Source organism: Athene cunicularia (genome assembly GCF_003259725.1).
Source record: "Athene cunicularia isolate RWA chromosome 3 unlocalized genomic scaffold, athCun1 chr3_part1, whole genome shotgun sequence".
NCBI classification, from domain to species: Eukaryota; Metazoa; Chordata; class Aves; order Strigiformes; family Strigidae; genus Athene; species Athene cunicularia.
This window is the reverse complement of record NW_020799097.1, coordinates 88,916,870-88,943,718: the sequence shown is the minus strand read 5'-3', so window position 1 is coordinate 88,943,718 and position 26,849 is coordinate 88,916,870. Positions and strand designations below refer to the sequence as shown.

At 34.6% G+C, this 26,849-nt stretch overlaps 1 protein-coding gene across 2 annotated transcripts; it reads right to left on the bottom strand.

Moving 5' to 3' along the window:
- Nucleotides 1-26,849, bottom strand: FEZ2 (fasciculation and elongation protein zeta 2). 2 transcript variants are annotated; one of them, XM_026845110.1, is made up of 9 exons: nt 26,722-26,849; nt 23,562-23,678; nt 22,046-22,190; nt 18,284-18,552; nt 15,435-15,515; nt 10,848-10,923; nt 8,657-8,722; nt 2,635-2,663; nt 1-2,186 (listed from the first exon to the last, which is right to left on the bottom strand). In XM_026845110.1, exons 1-8 carry the CDS (start codon nt 26,791-26,793, stop codon nt 2,653-2,655), a joined length of 837 nt encoding a protein of 278 aa, XP_026700911.1. In that variant the 5' UTR covers nt 26,794-26,849; the 3' UTR covers nt 1-2,186; nt 2,635-2,652. The 2 variants fall into 2 exon arrangements, with proteins under 2 accessions (XP_026700911.1, XP_026700909.1); XM_026845108.1 differs by lacking the exon at nt 2,635-2,663.

Genomic DNA, 26,849 nt, shown 5'->3' with positions numbered 1-26,849 from the left:
TTTGCATGGTTCTTTTTATTCAAACATTTTAAGGTCTCATTTTTTATGTACATACACAGTTATATATATATATATATATATATATAATACTTGCCACCTTTGGCAGCTGTTTAATGCCAGGACTCTACAGACAGGGTAAACAGGTACTTTTCATAATGAAATCTTGTTTAGTCTGATGAGGGGCATGATACACCCAAACAGATGCTTAGCTCACTAAAACTGTTTCTGGTCTTTAGTGCTGGGTTTTCTTTCATGTTTTACTACTTTTAGTACTTCGTGACTGATTTGCTACAACTGACAACACAAACTTTATCAAAAGTTTTTGAGGTTTTTTATTACTTTTAAAATTATTCCCTTACTTTTCTTCTATTGTGCTCTTGTCAACTCAATCCTCAAAAGCAGTTTGATACATCTCTGAATAGATCTCATTCAGAGACATGATGTGTTTCACAACATGTGCATCTTTTTCCAAAAAATGAAGCAAAGCAGAGTCACCCCTTTTGCCAATTTCCAGGCATCAGGAGTCATCATCAAGCATTTCTATGGAAAACATGCCATAATGAGTTAATAACAAATCAGCTAAAGAAATAAATGGCAACTTTCTTGTTAAATAAATCACAAATGAAGTAGAAAAAAAGCAACAACCCCCCCCTTCCTCACATATGACACACTTATGCAGAAGATTTATTCCTGAGTAGGTTGGCAAGTATTCATTGGTGATGAAGTGGCAGAGAGGCAGGAGGAGAGAATTTTAAGCTGAAAACTTTACTGAAAAAGGCTCAAAATACAAAAATATTGAGGCCTTTAGGAAAAAAAAAAAAAGAGAAAAGGATTATGAGAACTATTTTCACACTGAACATCTTTTACTGATTAAAATGAGTATTTGGTGACAATGACAAAATTGAGTATTAAAGAACTGACACAAAGTATTCAGAACAAATTTCTCTTCAACTAAGAAAAAGACTGAAGACTTTAAATGGAAAAAAACTGTTTGAAAAGACATTATTCTCTTTAGAACATTACCTTTCTGTGCCTTCACATATACAGTATATAAATCTTGGTGTGGTGAAATTCAACCTAGAAAACAGTTCCTTTATTTGTAGTAGTACCCTTTACATTTTAATCTAATACTTAATAATGGCAAAATTATTTGTGACAAGTATTTAATGTTGAGATTATGGAGTATGTTTCTTTTACTGGATTTGTAAAATACATTCGCATCTGTTTGAATCTGTTTGAATGCAGATACATCATCACAGAGAAGACAGTGCATATAATTCACAGAAGATTTGTAGCAAAATTTAGAGATACGCAACAAGAAAGGTCTCAATATTATACTAAGGTGGAACCCAGGTGCAAGTTTTTCAAACTGTACATGTATTTTTAAAAAGATACAGCCTTTTAAAATGTTTATATATTGAAGCATTAAGATCCAACACTTATTAAAAACAGTAAAATTATAGCAGCAATAGGGGAGAATATCTAAGCCACATAAACATCTAATTAAAACCAAATATGAAATATTACATTACTCAGATGTTTGCGTTAAATAACAAGGATAGGTAGCATACCAATTCCTTATGCCAAACCATCAAAGAATCTAGATTTGTTCATTGTATGAACAATACTGTTGTATAGTTCAATCAAAGTTACTGTTTTAAAAGAAGTGTTGAATGCTGACTTCCACCAACACTGTTCTGGAGTGTTTCTTGGAGAACTCACTGGAATCTTTTAGTCCAAGCCTGACTATGATCCTTTTTGAATCTTTGCTAGAGGAACTAAGGATACTTTTAAATATGGATTCCTTATGACTAGGCTTATTTTATTTACACTATTCAAAGTTTACTTTTCCTTCCAACAACAAAATGTGCAGGAGGATTTACTACATGCTATACAATGTAAAAATAGACTTTAAAAAGCCAGAACAATGTGAGTAAAACTGTACAATGTTTGTTCTCTGTTCCAGTTCATTGCACTATTAAGTTAAAATGGATGAGTTCTCATGCCCAGAAAACTTACTGTAGGATCAGAAAATCCACATACACACAAAGGAAGTAAATGCATACTGGTTTAGGTTTAGTGCCAAATGAAAAAAATACTATGAGTAGTATCCACGGAAAGCTTCTCATGACAGGAAGGAGCATGGCTAATTTTGAAAGGCAGCCCTCTTCATGTAGGACACAGAACTGCAAAAGAACCACAAATACATTCTGATAAACATCACTGAAGTCAAGTCTGTATAATGTATTGTATATACTAAAAATACTTAAATGTTGAATTCTATTAGTAACGTGGCAGAATCTAGAAATCAATTGAAACTGGCAATTAAGGTATCATCCTCGGCTCAAAAGATAATTAAGTGACACAACCCACTATCTTTAACTAGTATTACCATCCAGAAATGAGTTAACTAAAGGTCATGTCTTAAACAGTGCTTTTTGAATTGCTCTATTAGAAAATAGAACATTAAATAAAAGGTGACGCATGCAGTTATATTTTAAAAATATGCACTGACAATTTTGAGATTCCAACTCTACTTTCTAATTTTGGTGCATGTACTTGAATCATACAGTGGGAAGACAAGACATGTCCTTCATGCGTTTCTCATTCCTGTTTCACATATAAAACACAAACCTCAGAGCAATCCAGCTTTCAAACCAATGCTAGCACAACAAAAGCAAATAAAGAAGTCAGGTGTAACAATTAAACAAAAACTTCAAAGGCAAGAAAATAAATGTTCTTGTTATCTGAAATACTTGCATAATTTAAAAATAGAACAAGGCATAAATTCTTGCTTTATTAGAACAAAACCCTGTTTTTTTAAGCCTTTACTAGAAGCTTGAATAATCAGATATGAAATAGCAAAGCAAGAGGAATGACAGAAAATTATTCTGTTCTCATGACATCTACATTCAGAAAAAAGCCTAGAAGAAAATAAAACTAGACATATTTCACACATTTTACTTGGTAGTAATATATAGCATATTTCTAGCACTGTATTTTTATGTCATAATTACTGTTTATGTCACAATTACTGTTTAAGGACAGTTGGAAAAGAACACAAACCTTAGCAAATACATCTTCAAATGGTTTACTGTAAGGACATATCTGATTTCAAAGGTATTTATTTCAGCTATAAATATGTACTTAAATATAGTTATATATAATAGTTAAGTATTAATAATGTCACAATTATTTAAACTTACATGTGTTCTTGAATTTAGGAAAAAAAATTAATCTTGAGGCATACTTGTACTGTGTTATATTCAAAAATTATTCCTGTATATGAAGTTAAATCTTTAAATACTGTAAAACATTGGAAGTAAAAACTAATTATCTTGAAATAATACATCTAGATGTGATACCAGACAACCAATCCCTAATATCTTGATTCTGTGTATATCTACAGGCTAAATTTCATGTATTTGTTCCACGAGTGACTAAATTAAGGAACCTTTGCTTCCAGCAGATTTCCTCAGATATTTCTCCTTACCCTTGAAAGAAACTAGGTAATTCCCCTTCCCACAATGCCTTTCTCACCTCCTAATTTAAATTTGCTATGAACTCCATCCCAGAAGGCCCTCCCCATATTGTTGCTCTGTCCTCATGCCCCCAGACTGACAGGAGCTATTGTAAGTGCATTCACCTGAATGTGAATCCCTAAAAACTATTTGGCTAGCTGGATGCTGGCTTTTCAAAGTCAATAGCCTTTAAGTCAAAAGCAACAGTGGTTTCAGTCCTTCTCCTCCCTAGATGTAGTTCCCTACGGTATTTGTGAAATGCAGTTATTCCCACCACTTTTTCTTCTCTCTTTTGGGGTTGAAATTGGCAATTCTTATTTGTAAGGCTGAAGAGACAGACAACATGACCGCACAGAGGCATTTCATTCAGAAAGCAACCTAAACTTGCATACTTCAAGGATTACAGATGCTACTACTTGTTGCATTATTGTACTTGGTAAATAAATCATAATGCAGGAAGTCATTACATTATACATGCAAGAAGAAAGACTGAAAGCTTTTGTAAAAAAAAAAATAAATTCAATGTGTATAGTCAATACAAACATGCTTTCATTTAAAGATATAGTACCTATTCCTGTTGTGACACCTAAAAACAATGCAACTACAAGATAGGACAAGAAAATCTCTGTCTGCACTCCTTGCTGTACAACTTAACTTTGGCACAAGAAACTTTGCTGCTTACTTGCTTGTGTAGGTCTTTCAATGGAAACACAGTGTTTTCAAAGCACATTATGTTTGTTCAACCATCAAAAAAGATCAATATAAAGATGAGCACAAACAGCATTTAAACACAGTGAGCATATTAAGCTGGCAGCTTCAGTCTAAAAGTATGCTTTTTAATATCAAGAATTTCACAGTGTTGGCTTGATATTTCTTTCCCTGTCAGCAAATGCATTCCACATGCCCTCTTCCAAATCTCAACTTCTGTTCCATGACCCCAAGTGATAAAGTAATACATTAAAAACATATTCAGAACAATTTAAGCACAACTGCAAATGTTTGGATTTTGTTTTTTCTTTTTCATTCTTCGATGCTTCAATTTCATGTTACCATCTATTTTCATTCTAAATCTATAAAATATAATACGAATCATACACTGGTAGAAGAACTACAATGTACTTGCAAAACAAATCACTAAATCCCTTTCACTATTACTAAGTTCAGGATGGAAACGTTCACTGAAAAGCAAAAAGAAACAAAACCCCACAAAAGGACACCCTACACCCCCCTCCCCCCTAAAAATTAAGGTTGCATCAAGAGTAATATGAACAAGAGAAGGTAAGTTACTGCATTGTACGAGACTGCATAGAATATATATGTAGTCTGGCTTTGGGATACTTACCTCTGAGAAGGTACTCCCTATGGAATACCCTATGGAATTCCATATGGAATCAGGAGAGCTAACTGATCACTAGAAAGAGGGACGTAAGCATGAGGACAAAATGATGCTATTTTTAACATTCTGGGGGACACAAGTGGGCAGAAACTGGGAAAAGAGGATGCTTTAAAAAAAGCAAACATCAAAACCAATTTCAAAACCATCAATCCTATTCAGAAATGTATGTGGAATTTTTCTTTTTCCTAACATGAAAGGCACTGAGTTGCATTGGCCTTTTTCACTTCTTTATTACACTGGATTTGCACATCCTATGTTCTAAAGATTTCTCCTTCCAGCATTTCAGAAGCATTAGCTGGTTATGAAAAAAGGTGCAAGAATGATCCATGGTAACAGAGAAGGTCAATAGCAGATTTGGATCAGAACTCTCCTTCAAGTTCTAGACCCATGCTCCAGCTCTTGCCCAAACTGATTTGCCAAAACAAATTTACTCAATCATTATTAAATGAAGATATCAAGTATTAGACAACACATATGGAGGAGGTCTGTGTGTGTCTTCCCACATGATTCAAATTTAGTCTTTCACAAATTTTAAGAATTATTCAGGCATTTAGTTCAAAATATTAAAAATGTTGACACTTCTATGAAACACTATGAAATTCAGAAAAAATATAAACTTATTTCACTCTCTTCCTGTTTTTATGAGAACACCAGTGAATTTGGCAAGATTTCTCATTAAACCAACACTTACTGCTCAATCTTATGGTTCCATTAACCTTTTCATGCTCACAGTGTTCTTTTATTGGTCCCAAAACATTATGCCAACAACACTATGGCAATCACCTCTTCTGATATTTTTTACTTCAGCTCTTGCTTCTAAACAATCTAAGTAACTTTTCAACAGTAATTAACAGTATTTGGGCAAGTTTATTACTAACTCCATGGACAGTCATAACAGCCATATAAGACTGTATGTTCTAATTTTTTAAATACCATAACAGAATAAAAAGACAGTGCTGCTTTAAAAAAATCATTGAGGACTTGTGTGGTGTTTTTTTTTTTTTTTCTTTGCTCTGCAAACTGGAATATAGAGCTAGAAAGAAGGTTTTTCCTGTGCTGACAAATTCCACACTAACTGGATTTTCCCTAAATCTACACATATCCTATTGTCACATATAATTTACTGCCTATTTTTTTTGTTCTAAGATTGGAATAAATGATCCTCAAAGGAACTCAAAGAAATTACCAGATTTTAACAAGTATCTTTGTTGATATGATTCACACATTCCAAAATTTCATTTCTTGATTAAAGTTTAATAAAAAGAAATGGAACTCATTCAGTGTAAGACAATATCTAGATCATAGAGTAAACAAATGTAAACGAATACAATTATCACTATAGCATATGGATGATTATTACTGGATCCAGAACTTGTTATCCTACTGCTTCTTTCGAAAAAAAATTTCAAACCCCTAAATCCTCATAATTTTCATCATATCAAGACATTTTTAATCTTTCCAGTGAAGAGAGCTGACTCTTCAGCAAGTAGGTCACTCCTTTCATTTTGAAATTCAAGGAGTAAGTTGGAATTTCAGGTACAAAAGCTGAGCTGAAAGTTGCTTTATGTGACTGTGTACAGAATCATCTAATCTCCCTTTAACAAGGCTTAAAAATAATTTCCAGACAACAGACAGGTGGCTGGGAGTATTTTGTGCCATGTATGAAGCCTCACTGAGGCTTCAGGCCAGAAGTTTTAGTGACAGAAAGATAAATAGTTTACAATCTCAGAAACAACTGAAAGACTGTCCCTCTTCCACAGGATAAACCTACATTACAATGTAACACTATCAGCCTCTACAAGTATTTAACATAATCTAAATATAGGGAGCTGCAGTTTAGTTATAGGCTACATTGAAAGGAAGAGTAAAATTCAGTGCTCACTAGCTTGTACAACTGCATGCCATTGTGCAAACAGACCCACAGAAGATCAAGAAGGGCTTAGTTTTGTCCAGTAATGAAATGGTAGATGAATGGAAATCACCTTTTCCTTTCAGTATGAGTGACGTGGTTACTCTTCATACTCCCATCATTTGTGTTTTACAATTTAAAGACAACTGTGCTTGTACATGATGACCTGTTTCATCCAACACATTTGAGTTTGATGTTTTTGTAATTGTCGCATCTAGCTAGTAGAATAACTCTGGGATTTTAAGTCACGAGTATGCAGAGGCAGAGGTAGGAGGGAACCTCAGTATCAAGCTTCCCAGATCATCCTGTCATATGTTCAGCTAATACACTTTTATAATCCTTATCTGCAGAAGATTTCTCCATTTCCCTAGGCAGCCAGTTTCTTCTCAGTATCCTCATAATCTGAAAGCTTTTGTGGATAGCTATGTCTAAAAATAACAGCAGACTGTAAAGAGCAATAGTCATTCCAATCCATTTCTACCAGATATATTACGAAGAACAAACAACTTTAGTTATTGACAACAGTTCATCCTCTTGGGTCAAAGATTCTGCCTCACAGAACTAAAGTTTAGTGCCAGAACCATTAAAAAAACCTTGATCTTGAGCCTAAATGGCATTCAGCTCATAAGCAAATACATCTGTCTAATTTAAGAAGGATTTTCAGAAAGGGTAAGTAAACAATGGAGAAATCAAAGGAATCAATTCTGCATTCTTACTGTATGTGGTAGTTCTGCAACCCTACCAAAACTTAGAAATGAGCCTCTTCCAACAGGAAGTCTATCAGAGCTTCCAGGATACTGCATGGCTTTCTTCAGATTTTCTGAAGCAACAGCACACCAAATTTAATCCACAAACTTAATCTGAAACTACTTTCAAATCTCTGTGAGATGAGGGTGATTAGAAGTCTGTGTAAGAAATACAAACCCCTTTAAAAATCATATGGAGGGAGTTAAGTCAAATGATTGTATTTGAAAGAAAGAGTGAGATTTGGAAAGCATGATACCAAAAGAGAAAAACTTTGCGGCATATGAACATGAAGCAGAACATAATATACATTTGGATAGCAGATAAAAAGGTATCCATCATCCTTTTGTACATCTGTTTATTCAGATCATGATAGTTTGATGCATATGCTAAATTTAAACACTAAAGAAGATGGTACTATTTATATGCCAAGAATTAAAACCATAAGCATTAGTAAGATCTAGGCAAGAATGAAGTCAGAAGAAAAACATTTCACTTATTTAGCAACCTGTAAACTACCTGGAACAACTCTTTGAAAGCTAAAGCATGCAGTGATTTTTAATGTCTGACATTCTATTAATATAATCAACGTATAAGACTTGAAAATGACTCATACACAAAACTTTTAAATTCAAATGTGAAGAAGGTATAACAAGTAAATGTAAAATAATTTTTATTATTGATCAGAACATAACACTTAAAATGAAGCTACAAGCACTTCATCTAGCAAATTCATTATTACCACAGGCAGTTTGAATTCTGATTCTGAAAAACCTATACAACACAAGTTTTTAACTATACCCATTTAAGTTTGTAAGCTAGACTGCTCTGCTCCTGCTGATGTCCTCCAGCTATTTGAATATACACCACATACTTTGCTATATTATACTATCACAAACAAAATAAACACAGTTTATTTATGAACTATATGCTCAGAAACCATGACAAAATAGAATATAAATGAGAGCTGTGTTTGATAGAAGGGCAACATAATTCACGAATCCTGTAGGACTATTCTTTTCAAAAACACCTTGTACATTAAGTTAATTCAAAATAAAAGAAATCCCTCCTAAGAAACATACTCACCCTTTAAAATATAGTCTGTTAACAAGCTTGGCACTTTCTCGCTATCCTCTTTCATGGCATGCAGGACTAAAGTATAAAAAAAAAAAAAATTCAGATATTTAGTCATAAACTGAAACCAATACCCTCAAAAGAAATTCCACGGAGCTGTTTCAACTACTCATAGGGGTATTACTACCAGATTAGTAAGAAAACTCTTAACTGGAATATGAGAAGAAAAAATGAGACACAACCTATCTCCACCTTTCACTTGTGTAATTCTCATTGAACTCCACAGGATATATGCAAGAGACACATGTTACGTGGTTAATTATTATAGTAAATGTCATCAGTTGTAACAAAAGCAGCACCTCTTTTCTATAGAAAAAAAATCTCTCCAAAAGACCATCACCACATCCAAAACTAAAATATCTTTGAAATCTCAGGTAAAAAAGTATGCTCCATTAATTAATTTATTTCCTTGATCTTCATCATGAATCATGGAATAATGACAATTTTCTGAAGAAACACTGCTGTGAATGATCTGATGAAAATGTTTTTTTTCCCCTAAAATGGTGAACATGGTTAGCAGCTGTAGCTTAGAAAAATCTTAAATACATGATTGAATTTGGTATTAACTTTGAATAATGCCAAAATGTCATTTTTGTGACTTATATCAAGTCAAAATTGTCTTAAGAAGGAAAAACATTTGGACTAGCTCAACTTGACATATAAAAGCTTGTCTGTTACTCCATAAACAAAACTAATGACAAGCCTTTATGAAGTGCTCTGGTCATGACTGAAAGAATCAGAAGTACAGAATTATACTGAATAGCACTATTAAAAACCCTCCAAATTCCTCATATGAGACTCAACTCATTTATTTCAACTTTTATGCTGAAGATATTAGTGTTCATAACTACAGAATAATATGCAGCTCTGAAAGAAAAACCAAATAACCCCAAACACCTGCTTTACCGTCTGCAGGGAGAGTGAGTCAGAAATCTGCAACTGAGTCGCAGGATCAAGTTCCAACCAGCCCACAGAATGCAATACTTTTTATACTCTTTACAGTGCATTTGTACAAGACATGTTGTTAATAAACTGTGAAACAACAAAATGTTTTCAGGAGGCTTTAACCTCTCTCTGCTTAAGACTGATTTTTTGAGAATATTTTAAAGTGCAATTTAAATACAGCAAGAGGATAAAATTTCTCTTGCAGGAGTAAATATGAAATATCCATTTGTGACAGGATAAGTATGAATTACCAGATAAGGGTGCCTACTGCAGAAAAATAAAGTTAATTTAATTCCTGTTTAAACATTTCATTTACTCTGTTTATTTTCTCCTTCCAGAATACAACCAGTGAACCTTTTACCATCATCCCTCAGGCACCTGTGGAATCACAGACCTGTGCTGCTGGAAAGCACCTTAAGACGTAGTTAGATCCAAAGCCCTGCACTGAGATCTGATCAAATACACTGACGTACTCTACCATCTATTTTTAAACTGTTCCTATAAGCTGCAAATGAAGGAGGTGCCATTGACTCTCAGAGATGCTCTGCTGTATTTAACCACCTTAATAATTATTAAAAAAAAATTCCTTAATTTGAAATGCAAATTAGAATAAAAAGCCAACCCAAACCAGAAGACAGAACTTATCATTTTGAGTATCTGGCCTAACAAGATGCGAAGAAAGGTGAATCCAAAGCACAGTCAAAACTGTTTGGTTTATATTTCCTAATAATTAAAATTTATTAACAAAAAGACCCTCAGAGAGGAGCAGGCTATTTCAAAGGCAGTTAAGTGCAATCATTAGATAACTACTCATAAGTGTCCCAACATACATTCCAATTTTTGAAAGGCATTATAATAATCTCTATAAAGCATAGCAACTTTAAACAAACAGGGGCATATCAGGTACTACACTGTATTGCCAAATTCCTTGGCATGCAGTATTTTCCATATGGCCCACGTGTTGAAATAAGGTGAGAACATGCAAGTTTCTAGCCTTCAGGGTTTCAGAGAACAGCTAGAAAACAAACAAACTATGAAGAGTCAGAAAGCCAGTAAAAATTGGCCAAAATGCATGGTTAAAAGTCATGCCACTTTACATAATCCCATACAGTAAGGGGGAAAACATAACTGTATGGACTAATTCATTTTAAGTAACCACAGCTGGAAATACAAAGAGGAAGTAACTTTGTATGCTCACTTTTGGTTAATGTTTGAAGATCTTCAACAGAGGGGGGTCCATTTTTCTTTTCGTAAGGAATGACCGTTGTTAAGTACTGTCAAATGAAAAACAGAGTTACTTGACAGTCCTTTAATGCAATTTATGTTTCTGGCATTGTATTTTGCAAAAATTGTAGCAATTGAAATTACTAGCCACAAATAAAAGCTTTCAAAAGATATTTCACAAGAGATTAGGATTCTACCTTTCCTATCCCAAAGCTTTTATCACAGAAGCCAACTTCTAATTGTTTTTTCAAATTATGTGACCACTTTGGATGTCATGCAGCTAACCACTAAAAAAGAAGTATTAAAAAAATTTGGATCTGTTATAGTAAAAAGTTTTTCTCTCTCACGTTTCTTTGTCAGAGCCCATGCATACCAATAGGAAAATCTTTCCTCTTCTCCCTCCAGAAGTTAACCAGAAGTCCTTCAGGTATTTAAAGTACTTCTTACAATCAAATAAAAGCTGGAAGAACAACCTTCCCAACACCTCCCCACAAACAACACTGTAAATGCAAATGAACAATTTTCAAACTCACTCAAAAAAAAAAAGTATAAATATCATGAGTGTCACCAGAAAGTAATTCTATCTTTCCAGGAAGTACAGTAAATAAAAAATAAAAATCTTTCCATGTAAATATTAAGGTTGCCTTCAAATAACCTGGGAAACTGGTAACAGTCAGCTTTTTAAAGGATTCAAGAGCACAATGATAAAGGCTGTGGGGTAGCCTTAAGTAAGGTGTTAAGTTCATAAAAGTGTGATAACAAGTATTTGGGAAAAAAAAAAAAGATCTTCAAATTTGACATATGCTGTGACTGAACAACCTCAAAAAAAGCCATGGGATTCTCTCAGTGACTGGTTAACTCTTACTAAGAATGTGAAACATTCCAATGATTTTGAGAGATGAAAGAGCATTACCCAGTCCAGTACTAAAGGTGATCTATAGTCCATTGTGCAAAGAAAATTAGGCTGCTCCACAGTCAGGTGAAAACAGACAACTTTCGCCTTCTGACTTCCAACCAAAAGGAACAAAGCAAACCTAATTAAATATAAGACCCCACCATTTGGATTTTGATTTAATTTCTGTTTTAATAGTTGAGTGTGCGAACATTATTTCGGACAAACTCCATTTTTGTTCTATTTACTCTTTACTGAAATCTTTCTTTCTTGTCAGATTTAAAGAAAAAAAAAAAAGAAGAATCAATGCAAAGAAGCTCAAAAATTTTCTTAAATCTTTCAGGATTTTCATATCCACAGTGCAACCAATTTTTATTTTCAAATTCTTGAAGCAACCCTATTATTAAATGTATTTAGACAACATCTTACTATGCAGCCCATATGAATGCATATTCTACTTAAAGAGGTCAGCAAAGTACTGAAATTGCTGGAATTTTCCCTAACGAAAAAGCTTCCTGAAATCTTCCACAATTCAATTTTTAAGAATTCAACAGGAACTTTACTGTGGGTTAACAGCTACAAGGCAGTAGGCAAAACAGCCCTCTGTCCCGCATTCAACTTGAGAGATTTGTGGTTCTCCATGTAACAATCAGAAAACACATTATATACAAGGTCTCCTCTCCTAGTAGCAGCATTTCAGCAAGAGTCAAGTGTAACTCAGACTCTGGTGAAGAGGTTCCTTTTGCAGAAGGTGATTTGGTGTTGACAAACACAGCTATAACCATTTAATGTTTAGAGAGGGACCATACACCTCATGCTCAACCATACCCTCTGCCCAAAAGCCAAACAGACTCAGTTCTGTGTCACTTAAGGGAACTTACTGTACACAATGTACTGACACCTCACCAAGACATTATGCAAACACAGGGCACTTCTCTACCTTCCTTTTCCTTTTGCATTTTCTCACATCCACTTAACACAGCAGAGGAAAGTATAGAATACTTCCTAGGAAACAGTCAATTCTCAGTTTCTTTTCCAGCAGATGTAAACAAGACGTATCACTGGAGAACTGAACTCTTACTGAAATGACCTGAATCAATATCTAGATGTAAGGTTGTTAAATCTGCAAACATCAGAGATAAAAGTACATCTACTAACTCAGAAATCAGATCTTAGGCTGCCATTTCCAGCCTTCAGAACTAAGTGGCATTCCACATTTTACCTAGACAACAAAATTACCAAGACGTGTTTCACTGGACCAAATACCAATATTCCCTGTTTTCCTTCTCCCATAAACTTCACCTTCCAATCTTCCTCTCTAATAGTTCAATTAAAATTAAAAATTAATTTTTAAAAAAATAGTAGAATTTCTTTCTTAGTTTCCAGAAATCATCTTGGTTTTCTCATCAATATTTACAGCTGTAACAATAAGTCTCTATAACAGCACTATAAAAACTCATTCCCTAAATTGCTTTGTGAAGGATAACTTGTGATGAAAATAAAGAATTACTAAAGTGTCGCTAACTGACACGACCAAGTGTTGTCTATTGTGACCTCTAAATTTTTAAAGCAGATTTGACAAGACGATAAGCATCCCACTGCAATTTGTAATTACCCATAAAAAGTGTTGATATGCCTAAAAAATGAAATGAAGATCACTATCTTGAATTTTCTTCTGGAAATGTGATCATATAAAGAGCTATCATCATTTCAATGGCTTTTATGCAGTTGGCGTTGTTTTTTTCCAACTGCATTATCAGACAGGAACAATAAGTTCCCACTGAAGTTTCCATCTGAACATTGAAAAATTCCAAATTGTTTTCACTTATGTCTCAAACACACACACAGATAGAAGGACTAAAATTTTTAAAAGTACCCACTATTAGAGTAATATTACCCAAACAATAGTAAAGGTGGTAAGTGCCATTAAAATTAAAGACTGAAGAGAGTTCTGAAATAACTGTACAAAGTTGTCATAAACTTCATGTTGTGACTTTATGTGTATGAACAAAATAAAAATGCCATAGAAAAATGGATTTCCAGGACTAAATCAGAAAAGAATGGGTACAGTTCCTACACTTCTCACCTAAGTTTTAATTTTTTCCCATTATTTCCACAATTGGCTTTAGGAAGGGAAAAAAACCCCATAACCCTGCTAACGAGGATGTAGTATAAGATAAATCAGGGAAATAGTATGATCAACATTAGGAAACTAACTCAAAAAACGACTGGAGGAGTTATTCAGTGTTATTGTTAATATGATTATGCTACTTAGGTCTTGGAAGTTAGGAGGCAGACAAAGAAGAAAAGGTGCATTTGAATAAACATGCATATAAAGGCTTTTAACCAAAAGTAAGAGGGCTGGCATAGCCATATGTTCACTTTATGAAAATACATGATATTTAAAATAGCTAAAAGACACGGGTAAACAGCTGCCAGTTATTATTAAATGGTAAAGACAGCAAAGAAAAAAAACAACTCAGCACACCTATTTACCAATTTTGAGATAATGGAGAGTTATAGAAACTCCATTAGGTAAGCTCTAGGCATGTGTCCAAGATCCTCAAAATGGGAAACAAATAGTTAGACCTATGTATTCAGGAACACTCATACATATACCTTGCTTGAGAAAGAGGGTCAATCCATGATTTCTAACCTCATGATTCAGGAATGACTTGAGAGGAGCTTTACCTCCTGAACTATGCAAGATACTCCAATCATCTTTGAGACAAAAGCCTATCAGCCATGAATTCTAAGCTACCAGGCAGTTTATTGCCTCAATGGACTTCTCACCAGGGGAAAAAACCCAAAACAAAAAAATCTAATGCACTTTTCTGACCCAACTGCACAAACTAGACACAAACTATAGGTAATGTGGGCCAAAAGCCAAAATGATAGCATAAGCATTAACACTTTACCAAAATACAAAACTCATTTAATATAAAATACATACTACAATTCTGAAACAATTAAGTATTACTTTGAACTAAAGCACAAGAACCTTGATACTTAGGTATATGTAACATCTACAGTGATAGGCACTGAAGCTGGGTCCCTGTGCCGTATATTTCAACATTTAAATTGTCAGTGAAAAGACACAGACTTGCCTATGGTTTATGTATTTTATATCAGTAATCCGCACTGCACACATATGGCTGCTTTTAACATCATGCAGTTTTCAAAGGCAAAAAGATATACAATAAAGCATGCACTTTCCAGATGCTACCCTGTTTTTAGATATATCAAGTTCTGAACATTTTAACAAAAAACCCCACCTTTTTTCAGCTGGAGGTATTGCCCAAGTCTTTAATGCTGAGGGCTGAAATGTTATGTCTAACCTAATACATATTCTTTGATTGGATATTTGAATTTTACAGACATGCCATGTATTTGAAGCATGCATTATACCAATGGTCTGGGGTAGGAAATAAAGGTTATTACTTCCTTGCAGCAGGATATCAAGTCCTGACTGTCTCGAGCTACTGAGGAGAGAAAGAGACTACAGGCTGATCAGAGTCCCGAGGCAGGGAAGGAGTACCATTTCCACATTTTTGTTCTATTTTTTTCCGGCCTTAGCATTTATCTTCAACTACTGTCAACTTTCAAGAGCTCAGCTCCTACCAAAAGTGCAGGCAAAGAATGAGGAAAAGAGAGAAGATAGCCCAGCACCTGTTTCTCTCCACCCGAGTTTCCAAACGTGTGGCGGAAGCCATTCTGTATGACATTTGAGATCCCTTCCATGCTGAAGCGCTAATAGTGAAAACATAGTGGAAAGAAAAAAGGGACAGAGAAAAGTTCAGAAGACTGTTAATCAGAATTTACCAAGACTATAAAAGACAAACGACAAAGACAAGCTCTAAGACGCATTTCAGCACATTTCTATTTTTCCATTCACCTACTTAATTTTCATGATTAAAAAGCAAACTTTATAATGACAGTTAAGCAATGTGTCTACAGCAAAATTTAATCAACCAAAATCTTCACACTGCAGACCCAATTATTGAGACTTGCCTTTTAAGGCTGTTTCATTGTGAAATGTGAAAAAATAGCGGTTTTGAAAGTGTAGTTCACAGTACAATCTCCTTTAAAATTTGTGTTTCACAATATACTTTTAGAGACACCACTGATACAATTTTTTCATATTTTATGCACCTAGAAACACTGTTCAGAGGTAGTAATTTTCAGTTCTACTTCTTTAAAATACTTTATGCTTTCATACTTCCTTTTCCACAACCAAAGTAACAAATAGTATTCCCCATTTTTTTATAATATGATAAAATATACACACTTAGTTAATAATGCACCCATATTAATTTCAAGCTCCATTACACGGAACCATAGAATCCAAGTAAAGTAAAATTTATAAACCAACCACAGTTTTTTTTTTTTTGTTTGTTTGTTTTGTTTTTTTGGTTTTTTTTTCCCCCCTGAACTTTGTAATCCTTTTTCCTTCCTGAAGGAAACAAATGAAAAAAAATGAAAATAATTTTGATATTTAGCATGAGATATAAAAATCAGCAACTGACAAGAACAAAAAAAGAACATACTGTCAAGCTGTTGGCACAGAACAGTATGATGTGCACACCTCAGCACCCTTATCTGAATGTATTTATTTATGGGATAGGGGATAAAATGTGCTGGAATACAGGATTCACTTGCCTTCTAAAGCACAATGAGGTCAGTAAATAAGACATAGATGTTGCCAAAGCCATCTTAACTCTTTTAACATATCCTACTTAAAGAAACTGTCATCTTCAAGCCCTGACTATTTTCAGTTATTCCCCAGTTTGCCCTTGAGAGAGAGGTAAAAGTTGTAGAAGTTTAATAAAGTAATTTACCCAAAGTCTGCATCAAGGACAAAGAATTAAAGCCTCTATCCATTAAAATTCAATTATAGTATCTACAGGAGAATTTATTTTCTTACAGTATAAAAATCTTAGCCCTACTTCCAAGCTTTGTATTTAAATGAGAAGTCATTATAGTTTTAGTTAATGAAATTAGTAATTTATACATTATTTATGAAAAGAAACTCACTCTTCACAAAGTTACTTGAACATACTATCTGTATGCACAGTCTCAGCACTTCCTTAAAGAAAAAAAAAAAGAAAAAAGAAAAAGGAGTGTTCAAGAAGGATCTCAAATCTGAGCTTGGTGATAGTGAAAGCTATTTTCAAAGGAACCACACATACACAGTCTTACTTAGGAGCTAGTTTGTTCAATCCCTCTCAGAAGGCAATCTGACACTTTTATATACTGAAGCAATCAAATATGAAAATGTCTTATGTTGGGACAAGACTTCTGTACAGCTATACCTGAATGCATCACTCAAGTCTCTAAACTTCAGTCAAGTGATTCATAAGCTATTCTGGTTAGTTTCAAGTTTCAAAACCAAGTAACTACTTTTCTTTCTAGTTAGAATACCACTTTTTGTTTTTCCATGACTGAGAACCAAAAAGGAGTATATCTGAACTTTTCACTGTGCTCTTACAAAAGGATGACAATTTTGTATTGCTTTCCAGACACATACTTTCTTAAGAGTTCCATTAAAACTTAGCTATGTACACAAAGACTTTTCACTAGTTGGACAAGATCAGAACTCCATTGGGGTTATATCATAGGTATCTTATTCTTCTAAGTTTAGAAACAGATTCCAAAGAATTAATGTTTCATTACAAATGTTTACACTTTATGTTTGAAAAACAAACCCCAAAACCTTCTGATGTCAAACTGAATCATTCTCTCTGTGACTTAGCCAAGATATACATTAACCACTTTTTTCTGCATCCTATAAGAGACATTTAAGAAATTCTAACATTAATATCCCACCTAAGTAATTTTAAATTATAGACAGATAAGAAAGAAAAAATTGCATTGACAAGATAATAACAATTTCTTTCATTCTCTGCCTCCTATTATTCAAACTCTGTCTGAAAGACATTTTCCCTTTTGTTGCTATGTTCTGGAAAGAACAAACTGGATTATCTTCCCCCTGTACACCTGCACTATGCTTTGGCCTCACCCCTTTCTCTCACTGGGCAGAGTAACTCTGCCACAGGTTTCAAGAGATTCACGGTAAGACTTCTTTTTTGCTACATAAACCCCAACATGATCAATAAGTATCTGTACAACTACACCAACAGTAATAGTGAATTTCCTGCAAGACTAACAGTGCTACACATAAAATTCACGCAGTGAAATCAAACAGATGAGTTTGCTTGACAACAGAACACCCAGCAGTACATCCAAAGACAGCATTTTTTGCAAGAATTGCAGATTTGCCGATTCCAGGCTAATTTGCAAACAATAATAAAAAAAAATATCTGTTTTGAGTATGAGAAAGCCATGTTTTATGACCTTATGAAAAGAATAATCTCAATAGGAAGTGCCTAAGCCTTGTCTGTGAATGAAGGCATGGAAGCAGGTGTACCTTATCTTGATATAATCTAGGACTACTACTACCCATAGGGAAAAAACAAAAAAGATTTTGAATGTATAAATAGTTAGAAAAATTTTCTTACTGTTCCAGGCATATGACCTCTTTCTTGTTTGCCATTCTGAGGACTACCATTTTTCAGCTTCTTTTTCTTCTTTGCCGTTTCTTTGTGTTCTCTCTGTTTGTTTTGTACTTCGATGAGGACAGAAATGAAGCTGTTTTTAACTTCCTTCTCAAACTCCAACTCATCTCGTAGAGCCAACTGCTGTACAAGTTCCTCAGAATAATCCTTAATAGCAGTTTCAATTTCTTCTAGCAGTTCATTTAACTCAGCAACAGACAATCTTTTTACTCCTATAAATAGTTTGTATAAAAAGTAATCTGTCAAGACTTTAAGCATGAGAATACTTGTGGGAATTACATGAAAAAGAAAAGTACTATAAATTTTTCAAAACAAAAAATTCAGTTCTAAAACTACATAGAACAAAATAATATTCCTAAAGGAATAAACACATCACAGAGGCAACTAGATTAGCAACAAGATGGTTAAACTTTCTTTTTATTTCTGAGAAATCTGAGATAATCTGCAAATATGAAGTGCATGTTGTAGTAAAGGAACCTGAAGTAAGTACTGAACTTCTAATGCTGACATGTCTGTTAACTATTACTTCCCGCCTACACTCACTGTTCAAAGCAAAAGGTTTCTATATTTTCTGACACAATCATCAACACTTTGGAATTTCTGAATCCTTGGATTTTTCACCTAGAGTAATACAGAAGCTATACTCTATGAGCAAAGGAATCTGCTTGGGGATATTGCTAAGGTATGCATGCATATTAATAAAAGCTTGTGCCAAGCCTTTATGATAATGTCTTTAGATGCATTTAGTAGAAAACCCAACAAAATCCCCCAATTTTTCTTTGCCTGGGGGTTGTAGTCAAAAGCATGGTCTTGTATTGCCTGAAACAAAGACCTGGATCAAAATTAGCTGGCAGGCTCATTTCAATCAAAACTAAGCATTAATGGTTTTGAGAAAGCATGAGACTCAGTTGGTCAAAGCTAAATCAGTTGGTGAGAAGCCTGTAAAATATCAGTGTGGAAACAAGAAAACCCTCCAGGTTTGCATTTTAGAGGTAGTATTGGGTCATGCATTATAGAGTGAAATTATGACCAAGAAGAATGTTCTGAGGCTTGCTTAGGTTAAAAAAGAGCATGTTCTTCAAGCACTACTTTCCATTCCCAATTAAGTCTGACACACCTAGGGAGCTAAGTATGGCCCATCAGTTGCTATGTCAAAGAACATAATTTTCATTAGCATCTGAGAAAGGGCTAGTCTTGGTTACAATGAAGGGTACAATCTGTTTAAGGACATTGCATAGATGTTCAAAATTATTTGGTTACATTGAATTAGTCTAGTAAATGTCATGCCTAAAGAAACTGTTATAAGGGAAAGTGCTTATGAACAAGTGTTGAAAAATACTAGTAAGACCACAAACTGCAGAAAAGTATAGCTATTAGAAGTACCAAAGGTAAAAGGTGAAATGTGGTTTTTCTCTTCTAAATTACAGCAGGGAAAACTGATTGGAGAAAGCTCCTTGTCACTTACTAAGGAAAAAGCAATGAAACCTGTTAAGGCAATTCTCTGGCAAGGAGCCACAGTTTTTCAGAGTAGTTTAGGCTTAAATCCTGTTCAAACAGTGTAACAGAACCACATGCTTAAGGATTGAAGTTGTAACATTGTTTATATTGTTGTTTAAACTATTCTAAGCACATAGCATGCAAGTTATGGCCTCTACTTGTAAACCAGATCTTGGCTGTGCTCAGTCATGGCACATACCACAGGAGGTCTTACCACAGCAACAACTTTTTGCCAAGTCAGCTCTTGGGTGGCAGCAATAGCAAATACTCAAACATAAGCAGGGGGAAGAAAGGTAAATTCAGCAACAAGATTATCTGGTGCTCTTTGGGTTCAAGTCTCAGAATAGCCTTTACAGTCAGTTAAACTGAGTATACCTGTGGTAAAAATTAATAAGTACATTCCATGTGCATTCAGTACAAAGGGCAGTCTAAGCAGCACAGGTTGCACCACTCTTCTGTTTTTGTGAAACATTGTGAAACGACTAGAGAGAGAGCACCAATGAATCCTGACACTTAAGAACCAGCTTCACAGCCTAAAAACCAATAGTTCCATAACCACAGGTGCAGATTACCCAAGTGCAATCCTGACTTGTTTATGATATATCAGTTGTCATTATCAAAGCCTACAAAAGGACCACATAGGAACTACTTAGTTGATGCAGGTGAGTGAAGACAGAGTAATTCAAATGCAGAAGACTATTGGGGTTAAATCTTAGATATGTAGGCTAAAAGACTCACCTGTGTAATCAGATCTGTAACTGGTTTTATGTTTGGACTGTCTTAATAAAGGTCTTTTCCAACCCAAGAAAAAGTAAATACAAACTTTGGTTTCCTGCTCTCAATCCTAAACATTAACACCTCTGACTGGTCTTATAAAAGCCAGACAGTTTCTGGGAAAAGCCTGCAACGATTTTAGAGAGGTGCAGACTAATGCTGAAGCAGCTTTGCACGGAAAAAAAGGTAGCAAGAGCTTTTCATAAAACAGTGACCCGAAAGACATGAAAGCAGATTCTGAGAAACTGGTGAAGCAAAGTTACATTTTCTGCCAAAGTAACTCAAGGCCCTGTTTGGTCAAGGCTAACCTTTAAACCATAAAGATGCAACAGACAAGATGAACTCCTGAGGCAAAGCAAAATAAATATGATATGAAATACCAATCAAGCTTGATTAGCTCCAAACCTAAGGACATATGGAACTCTCAGAAAAGCAGGAAGCCCTGCTGAGCAGGATACACTTTGCTTTCACATTCCTGAAATTTATGTGTTGAGACAGCTAAGAGTCTAACCATGAAAATGGGATCTCCTCCATAAATCTGAAGTGTAGCAGAAACTAAGTCATGTCACAAAAGGTCAGTCAGTTTTCTGAATCATTTACAGAATGTATATTGCTGACCCGACTACAGGAAAGAAAGCATCAAACTTCGTAAGAGGGACCAAAGTAGAAAGATCATCTAGCAAATATTCACATCCCTATCACCTTTTAGAACTGATTTTGACAAATACACAAATGAAACAAATTTCCATCATGAAACTGATTAATCACAGGTTTCTTCTACGTACAATTCAACTTACTACAATTAAACTATATATATAATTTTTTCTTTCCTTTTGTATAGGGGAAAAACAGATGATTTCATCTGAGTAGAAGAAGATACAAAAGGGTTTTTTAAACTTTTATGTTGTTTGAAGAGGAATGGAAAGGGAGGACAAAAAAAATGCAAGGAAAGGAAAAGCAACAGTTGCCTTATTTTTGTGTTGGTGTATATCAAGATATGTTTTAGTGACTGAAACAGTATCAAAGAAACACTATTTTCTTTATGTGCTCCACAGATTTCAAGACTTAGCTAATTTTAAACAGTGTACTGCCCTCAAGAGTCTCACTTTTAAATGAAGAAATTAATAAATTTTAATAAAAAAGATTGACATCATCTTACCTATGAAGAGACCTCATTCTAGTGAAAGAAGCTTCAGCATATTTGCCTTAATTTTAAAATCTACGAGATTTTATTTTTATTTTAAGTTATGAAAGCTGACAAAGGTAAGTCTATTTATGTTCTAAATCTAGTTTATCCTTTCAAGGCAGTTTGAAAATATTTTGGAATGTAGATATTTCATAAGAAGGGCTTGCTATAAGTTAAACATATGGCAAACATCCTTTAAACTATTTTCAATAAGAGTAAGAGTAAAATACTAAATAAATATCACTTACTCTCTTCATAGCTGTTGTTTGTACTGGATCTCTTGAGTGTCTGTATTTCCTGGGAAAGTATGGAGAGCCGATCAGATTGGGTGGGTGTTTCATCATCTTCTGGGTCAGGTGATTCCTGCATCATTTCCTCTATTTCTTCAATCACCTTCAACAAATAAAAACCCTTATGAAAACCCTCCTGCATTAAGAGAAACAGCCTGCAATTCAAAGCAAAGCTGTTAAGAGTTTAAGGTTTTGGTGTTTTGTTTTTTTTTTTTTACTTTCAGTAAGTGAAGAACCTGCTGAATGGAACTAATACTATGACTGGATGGAAGAGAATCAACAAAAATCATACTGATACTTCCTCCTCATCCTTGGTCTCTGAGAATAAGCCTAGCTTTTCAAGGTAAACTGGTGATCTCATAACAAGCAGCATGTTGAAACTACATAGTTATTTCTATATGAATGTACACATGGTTCTACTTAAGAGAACTGAACCAAAGAGAGAGCTGAAATATCTTTCCTGAGTATTCAGTTGAAGGAAAACAAAACAACAACAGAAATTAACTACCTCCCCACCCCTCATTTCATGACACTTCTCCAAGGAAAAAAAAAAACCCTGAAGAAGCTGAAAATCTGCTGTGCTTATGAGAAGTTTTATGAACTGATCCATCATAATCTGAAGCTGATTTGCATCCCCAGACACAGACCTGAGCCAGACAGAAAGTATAAGAACATAAATCCTGTGCATAGACAGCTTACTTTTCAGTATAAAAATGTCCATATTTCTGCAGGCTAAATTATTTACCTGAATAAATAACACAACTTTTACAGGTTTAAAGGCTGTTGACAGTGCTGAGATCCACCTCACAGTAAAAAAGAGCAGAGGCACTTCAAGCAACCCTGTCTCTCATACTCTTAATAACCATGTTCATCAGAGTTCACAGATAACCATTTAAACAAGAAAATATATACTTGTGTTTGCTTACTAAAGCAGGATCTTGAGGCAGAATCATTAACCTTATCCAGAAGAGCAATTTTCAAGATAACTTAAGTAAATCCATGGATTTGGAAGAGAAGCCTTTAGACACTAAGTAATTTGAAAGCTTAGTAGAACTATTGATCTGCTCTCATATTAGGCAAAAACTTCAAAGAATACTCGCTAACCACAAAGTCACATGAAGATATGAATGGCCGTACAGTCATGCTGGAAAACTACAAACTCTACAAGACCACCAACATTCTGAAAATATTTTTGCCTCTTAACACATGTATTTAACTTAATAGTATTTCTGACTAATTAATGGTAAGAAACATACAAAGATTTAAAAGACCCCGGGCTATCAACCTGACCTGGAGCTTTGGAATACTATTTAAATCTGAACGACGTAGTAACCTCACACATTATTATGGCCCTAAATATAGAAAAATCAAGAAGATTAACTATGGTGAACAGAAGGAAGAAGAACAAAACCTAATTACAGACTAAAAGAAAACGGTACCCCAACAACACTGTTTTGTTTGCTGAACACTTCACCTGCTCTGCTGTGAAGAGTGGTTCATCATTGATGCAGGAAACAATGATAGAATGCATATCCAACTGTTCTCTTAGCTCTTCGTCATCTGACAGGTCAAGGTTCAAGTTATCATTTACCTAGAAAGCATGAAAATGTGTATTTATATAAGGATATATACACACATACAAAAAATACATGTCATGTACATATACAAAAACCAAAAGGGAAACTAATATTAAATTTTAAGGGCAAAACAGATTCCTTGCCCAAAATAACAGACTCAATGATTCCTGCTGTCAAATACCTGGTAATTGAAGTACCTTAACAACTGAAATCAGAATTGCAATTGGAGAAAGTTAAAATAGCTTTCAGTCTTTAAAGTCTTTAAATATCCTCAGCATAAAAAGACCATATGCACAATGATGTGCAGATATCTGCACACAATGACAGGCAGTCAATCCAATGTAGATATTTAAATCTTAAATGAAGACAAACATTTGTCAGTGTGGGGTGAAAACCTATCTATAATCTCTACACAAACCTTTTATTTTACTTGCTTTTATAGTTCTTCTTTTTCACATAATAAGACATGAAAAAAATGTTTTAAAAAACAGAACATGGCTATCACCCGAGATTCATTTTGAAGACACTCAGCTATTCAACAATATACTTTTAAAATAAATAGAAGCAACGCTATTCTCACACGTATGCCATCAAATTATATTAATCCTTCAAAACCAAAGATGTACATATAGTAAAACAAGAGATTCAAGCCCCCTCCTTATTCAGTCAGCTGTATTTTACTCTTACATGGTGATATATTCTAGTTTATTTACAAAGTTTTTTGCTTTTTTTCTTCACTTTGTCTATTACTAGATCCAGCCTAACCAACCTAGAAAAGCCCCCCAGCCCCCAACAGTGGCAACCCCTAACCGTTGACATATTGAGCTCAACCGATCTTGGGGCTAATTTACAAGCATTATGACTAGCTGTATGAAGTACTTGGTCGCACTGTATTAGTTTTCAATTTTTGTTGTAATTCCTCAAATTTTCTCAGTTTCTTCAGAAACCTTAACAGTTTTCAGATTCATTTTGAAGATGCTATTGATATCCCCAGATACCTAGTCTATAGGGGAAAACATACAATTTGTGTTTCTTCAGCCATCAGATGTTCACCTTCTTCCAGAATCTGAATTCCAATAACCATTCAGTGACAGCGCTCCACTAAGAATATCTGTTCACCTACAGCAAGATACATCCCAGTTTTGATTCTTTACCATCTGCAGTCCTCAAATGTTTTTCCATGTATATAGGATCCTGACAACAACTACAGGGTAGTAAGCAAGGATAACAGTTTATCTAAAGTGAGGTCAGCTTTCCCTCCTCACATATCCAGAAACAACATTTTGAGAGACTATCAGAATATATTCTAATAGTTTAGGCTAATAAACCACCTAAACCAGCCCAAGCTGCAACTGATGCCAAAAGGACCACCTGGCCACATTCCCTGCCTGTTCTGCCTTCACACTCTTACCAGGGAATGACCTGTTTAAAAGTAATGTAACAGAAATACAGTAACTAAGCAATTGCACAATCCTGTTCCTTGTATCATTGTACAACACTTCCACCCAACTACTTCTTTCACCATCACAGCTGTATAAAAGTGTTCACAGATGTATGACATGAGGCAAGAAAGATTAGATGAATCAGCCTTACATTTTTTCCCTACTAAACCGAGAAATACTTTAAGCACAGGTTCAACAGCATATTATTAGTTTCAAACACATCAAAGAAGTGTTGCTTAGCTGTTAGTATTCATTGTAAGAAAGTTAAAACAAGTTAGTAGCTGGTCCATATGTGCTGTCATGTATCCAGAAATACTGCTGAAACACAGAGAAGTAGAAAAAAAAGTATGTCAAATGCTCTCAAACAGATGGGCTTTACACATCAAAAAGCACACCAGGTGGAGTGAAAGCTGAAAAAATTTAAATCTGTTTAGTCCATAAACTGAACTTCCCTCTACTGGCAGCATATCTAAGATTATTTCTAATCCAGCAACATCACATTTTTTTACATAGCTCCTTCATCACTTCCTGCAAAGAACCTACAAAAACTATCTGAAGCACTTTTTTGTACTGTACATAGTTCTTTATCAAGAAATCCATCAGTTTTTACTCCATTTTTTAATCACACAACAAGGTCGTGGCATGGAGGGTTGTAATTCTTTTTACTTTAAATGTAAGGATTTAATTACTCTAAGCCACTCAGAATCTGAACAAACACTAATAAAAATTAGAATACACACAAACTAAATTCAAGGCATAACCATCAGACTCAAACTGAGAAAGGGAGTCGCAAATTGCCATCTATCCCTGCTGAACTCCAAAGTATCCTCTTAGCAGGACAATCTTTGTTCCTGTCACATTAAAAAGTTGCTGTCGATTACGTAATAGCAGAAGTCAAAGCATTACCATATTCTCAGGTTACACACAGATATACTTTTACAACATAACTCAACTTCATTATGGTTAAAAGATAAGCCACTCATTTCCTTAGAAGACCTGGGAGACGAGAATTCTTCCTAAAGCATTTTAATCCACTTTTAGGAAGACCAGAGGACAACCCTTTCTATAAACCTCTCTGAAGCTCTTCATTCCCTGCTACCTCCCCAGACAATTATTCTACTTGCTAATTAAGAGAAACAAAGCAAAACAAACTCTTGCACTTGAGTGTCTCCTGGGTCACCTCTCCTGTAAAAGCAGCCACTTTAGTCTCCATCTGACTGCAGAATGAGATGAACTTAGAAAAAGTCCACACTGGATTTACTAAATCAGAGTACTTCCACCTCTTTTCCTCCCTTACCAAGAATAGTGTTCAAAATGAAACAGACAGTAGAAAGATTCTATGTGAAACACTTTTTCATTTTACAATTTCTTCTGTCATGGTCTGGCTCTAATGAACATTCATCTAAAACTAAACCCAAATTATTTTAGCCCAAGGAGATGCAAACATAAATAGTTGTTTGCTTTTTTGATTTTTAAAAGCCTCTCACGTATGCCAAGCACTAAAAATATTTTAAGCCATTTAATAACAACACTCTTTTATACATGCTCAAATTGTTTTATTTCGCTGCTGAGTATAAAAGATCCAAAGAGGGTCTTTCTGCTGATCAGAACTTACCCCTTTTTCTGAAAGATTCAGTGTTGGCAAGTGCAAAGCTCTGGTGTGGGAAGATTTCCAGTCAACTGGCATGACGTTACCATAATTATCAGTCAAAGCATTCCAAATCCTGGAGAGAATAAAGGAAC

Coding starts and splice junctions, on each gene's coding strand:
- FEZ2 (XM_026845108.1), bottom strand. CDS start 26,793: ATGCCAGTTGACTGGAAATCTTCCCACACCAGAGCTTTGCACTTGCCA. Junction 23,679..26,721: donor TGAATCTTTCAGAAAAAGGG/GTAAGTTCTGAT, acceptor CATGCTTTCTAG/GTAAATGATAACTTGAACCT. Junction 18,553..22,045: donor AAACAACAGCTATGAAGAGA/GTAAGTGATATT, acceptor AACTATTTATAG/GAGTAAAAAGATTGTCTGTT.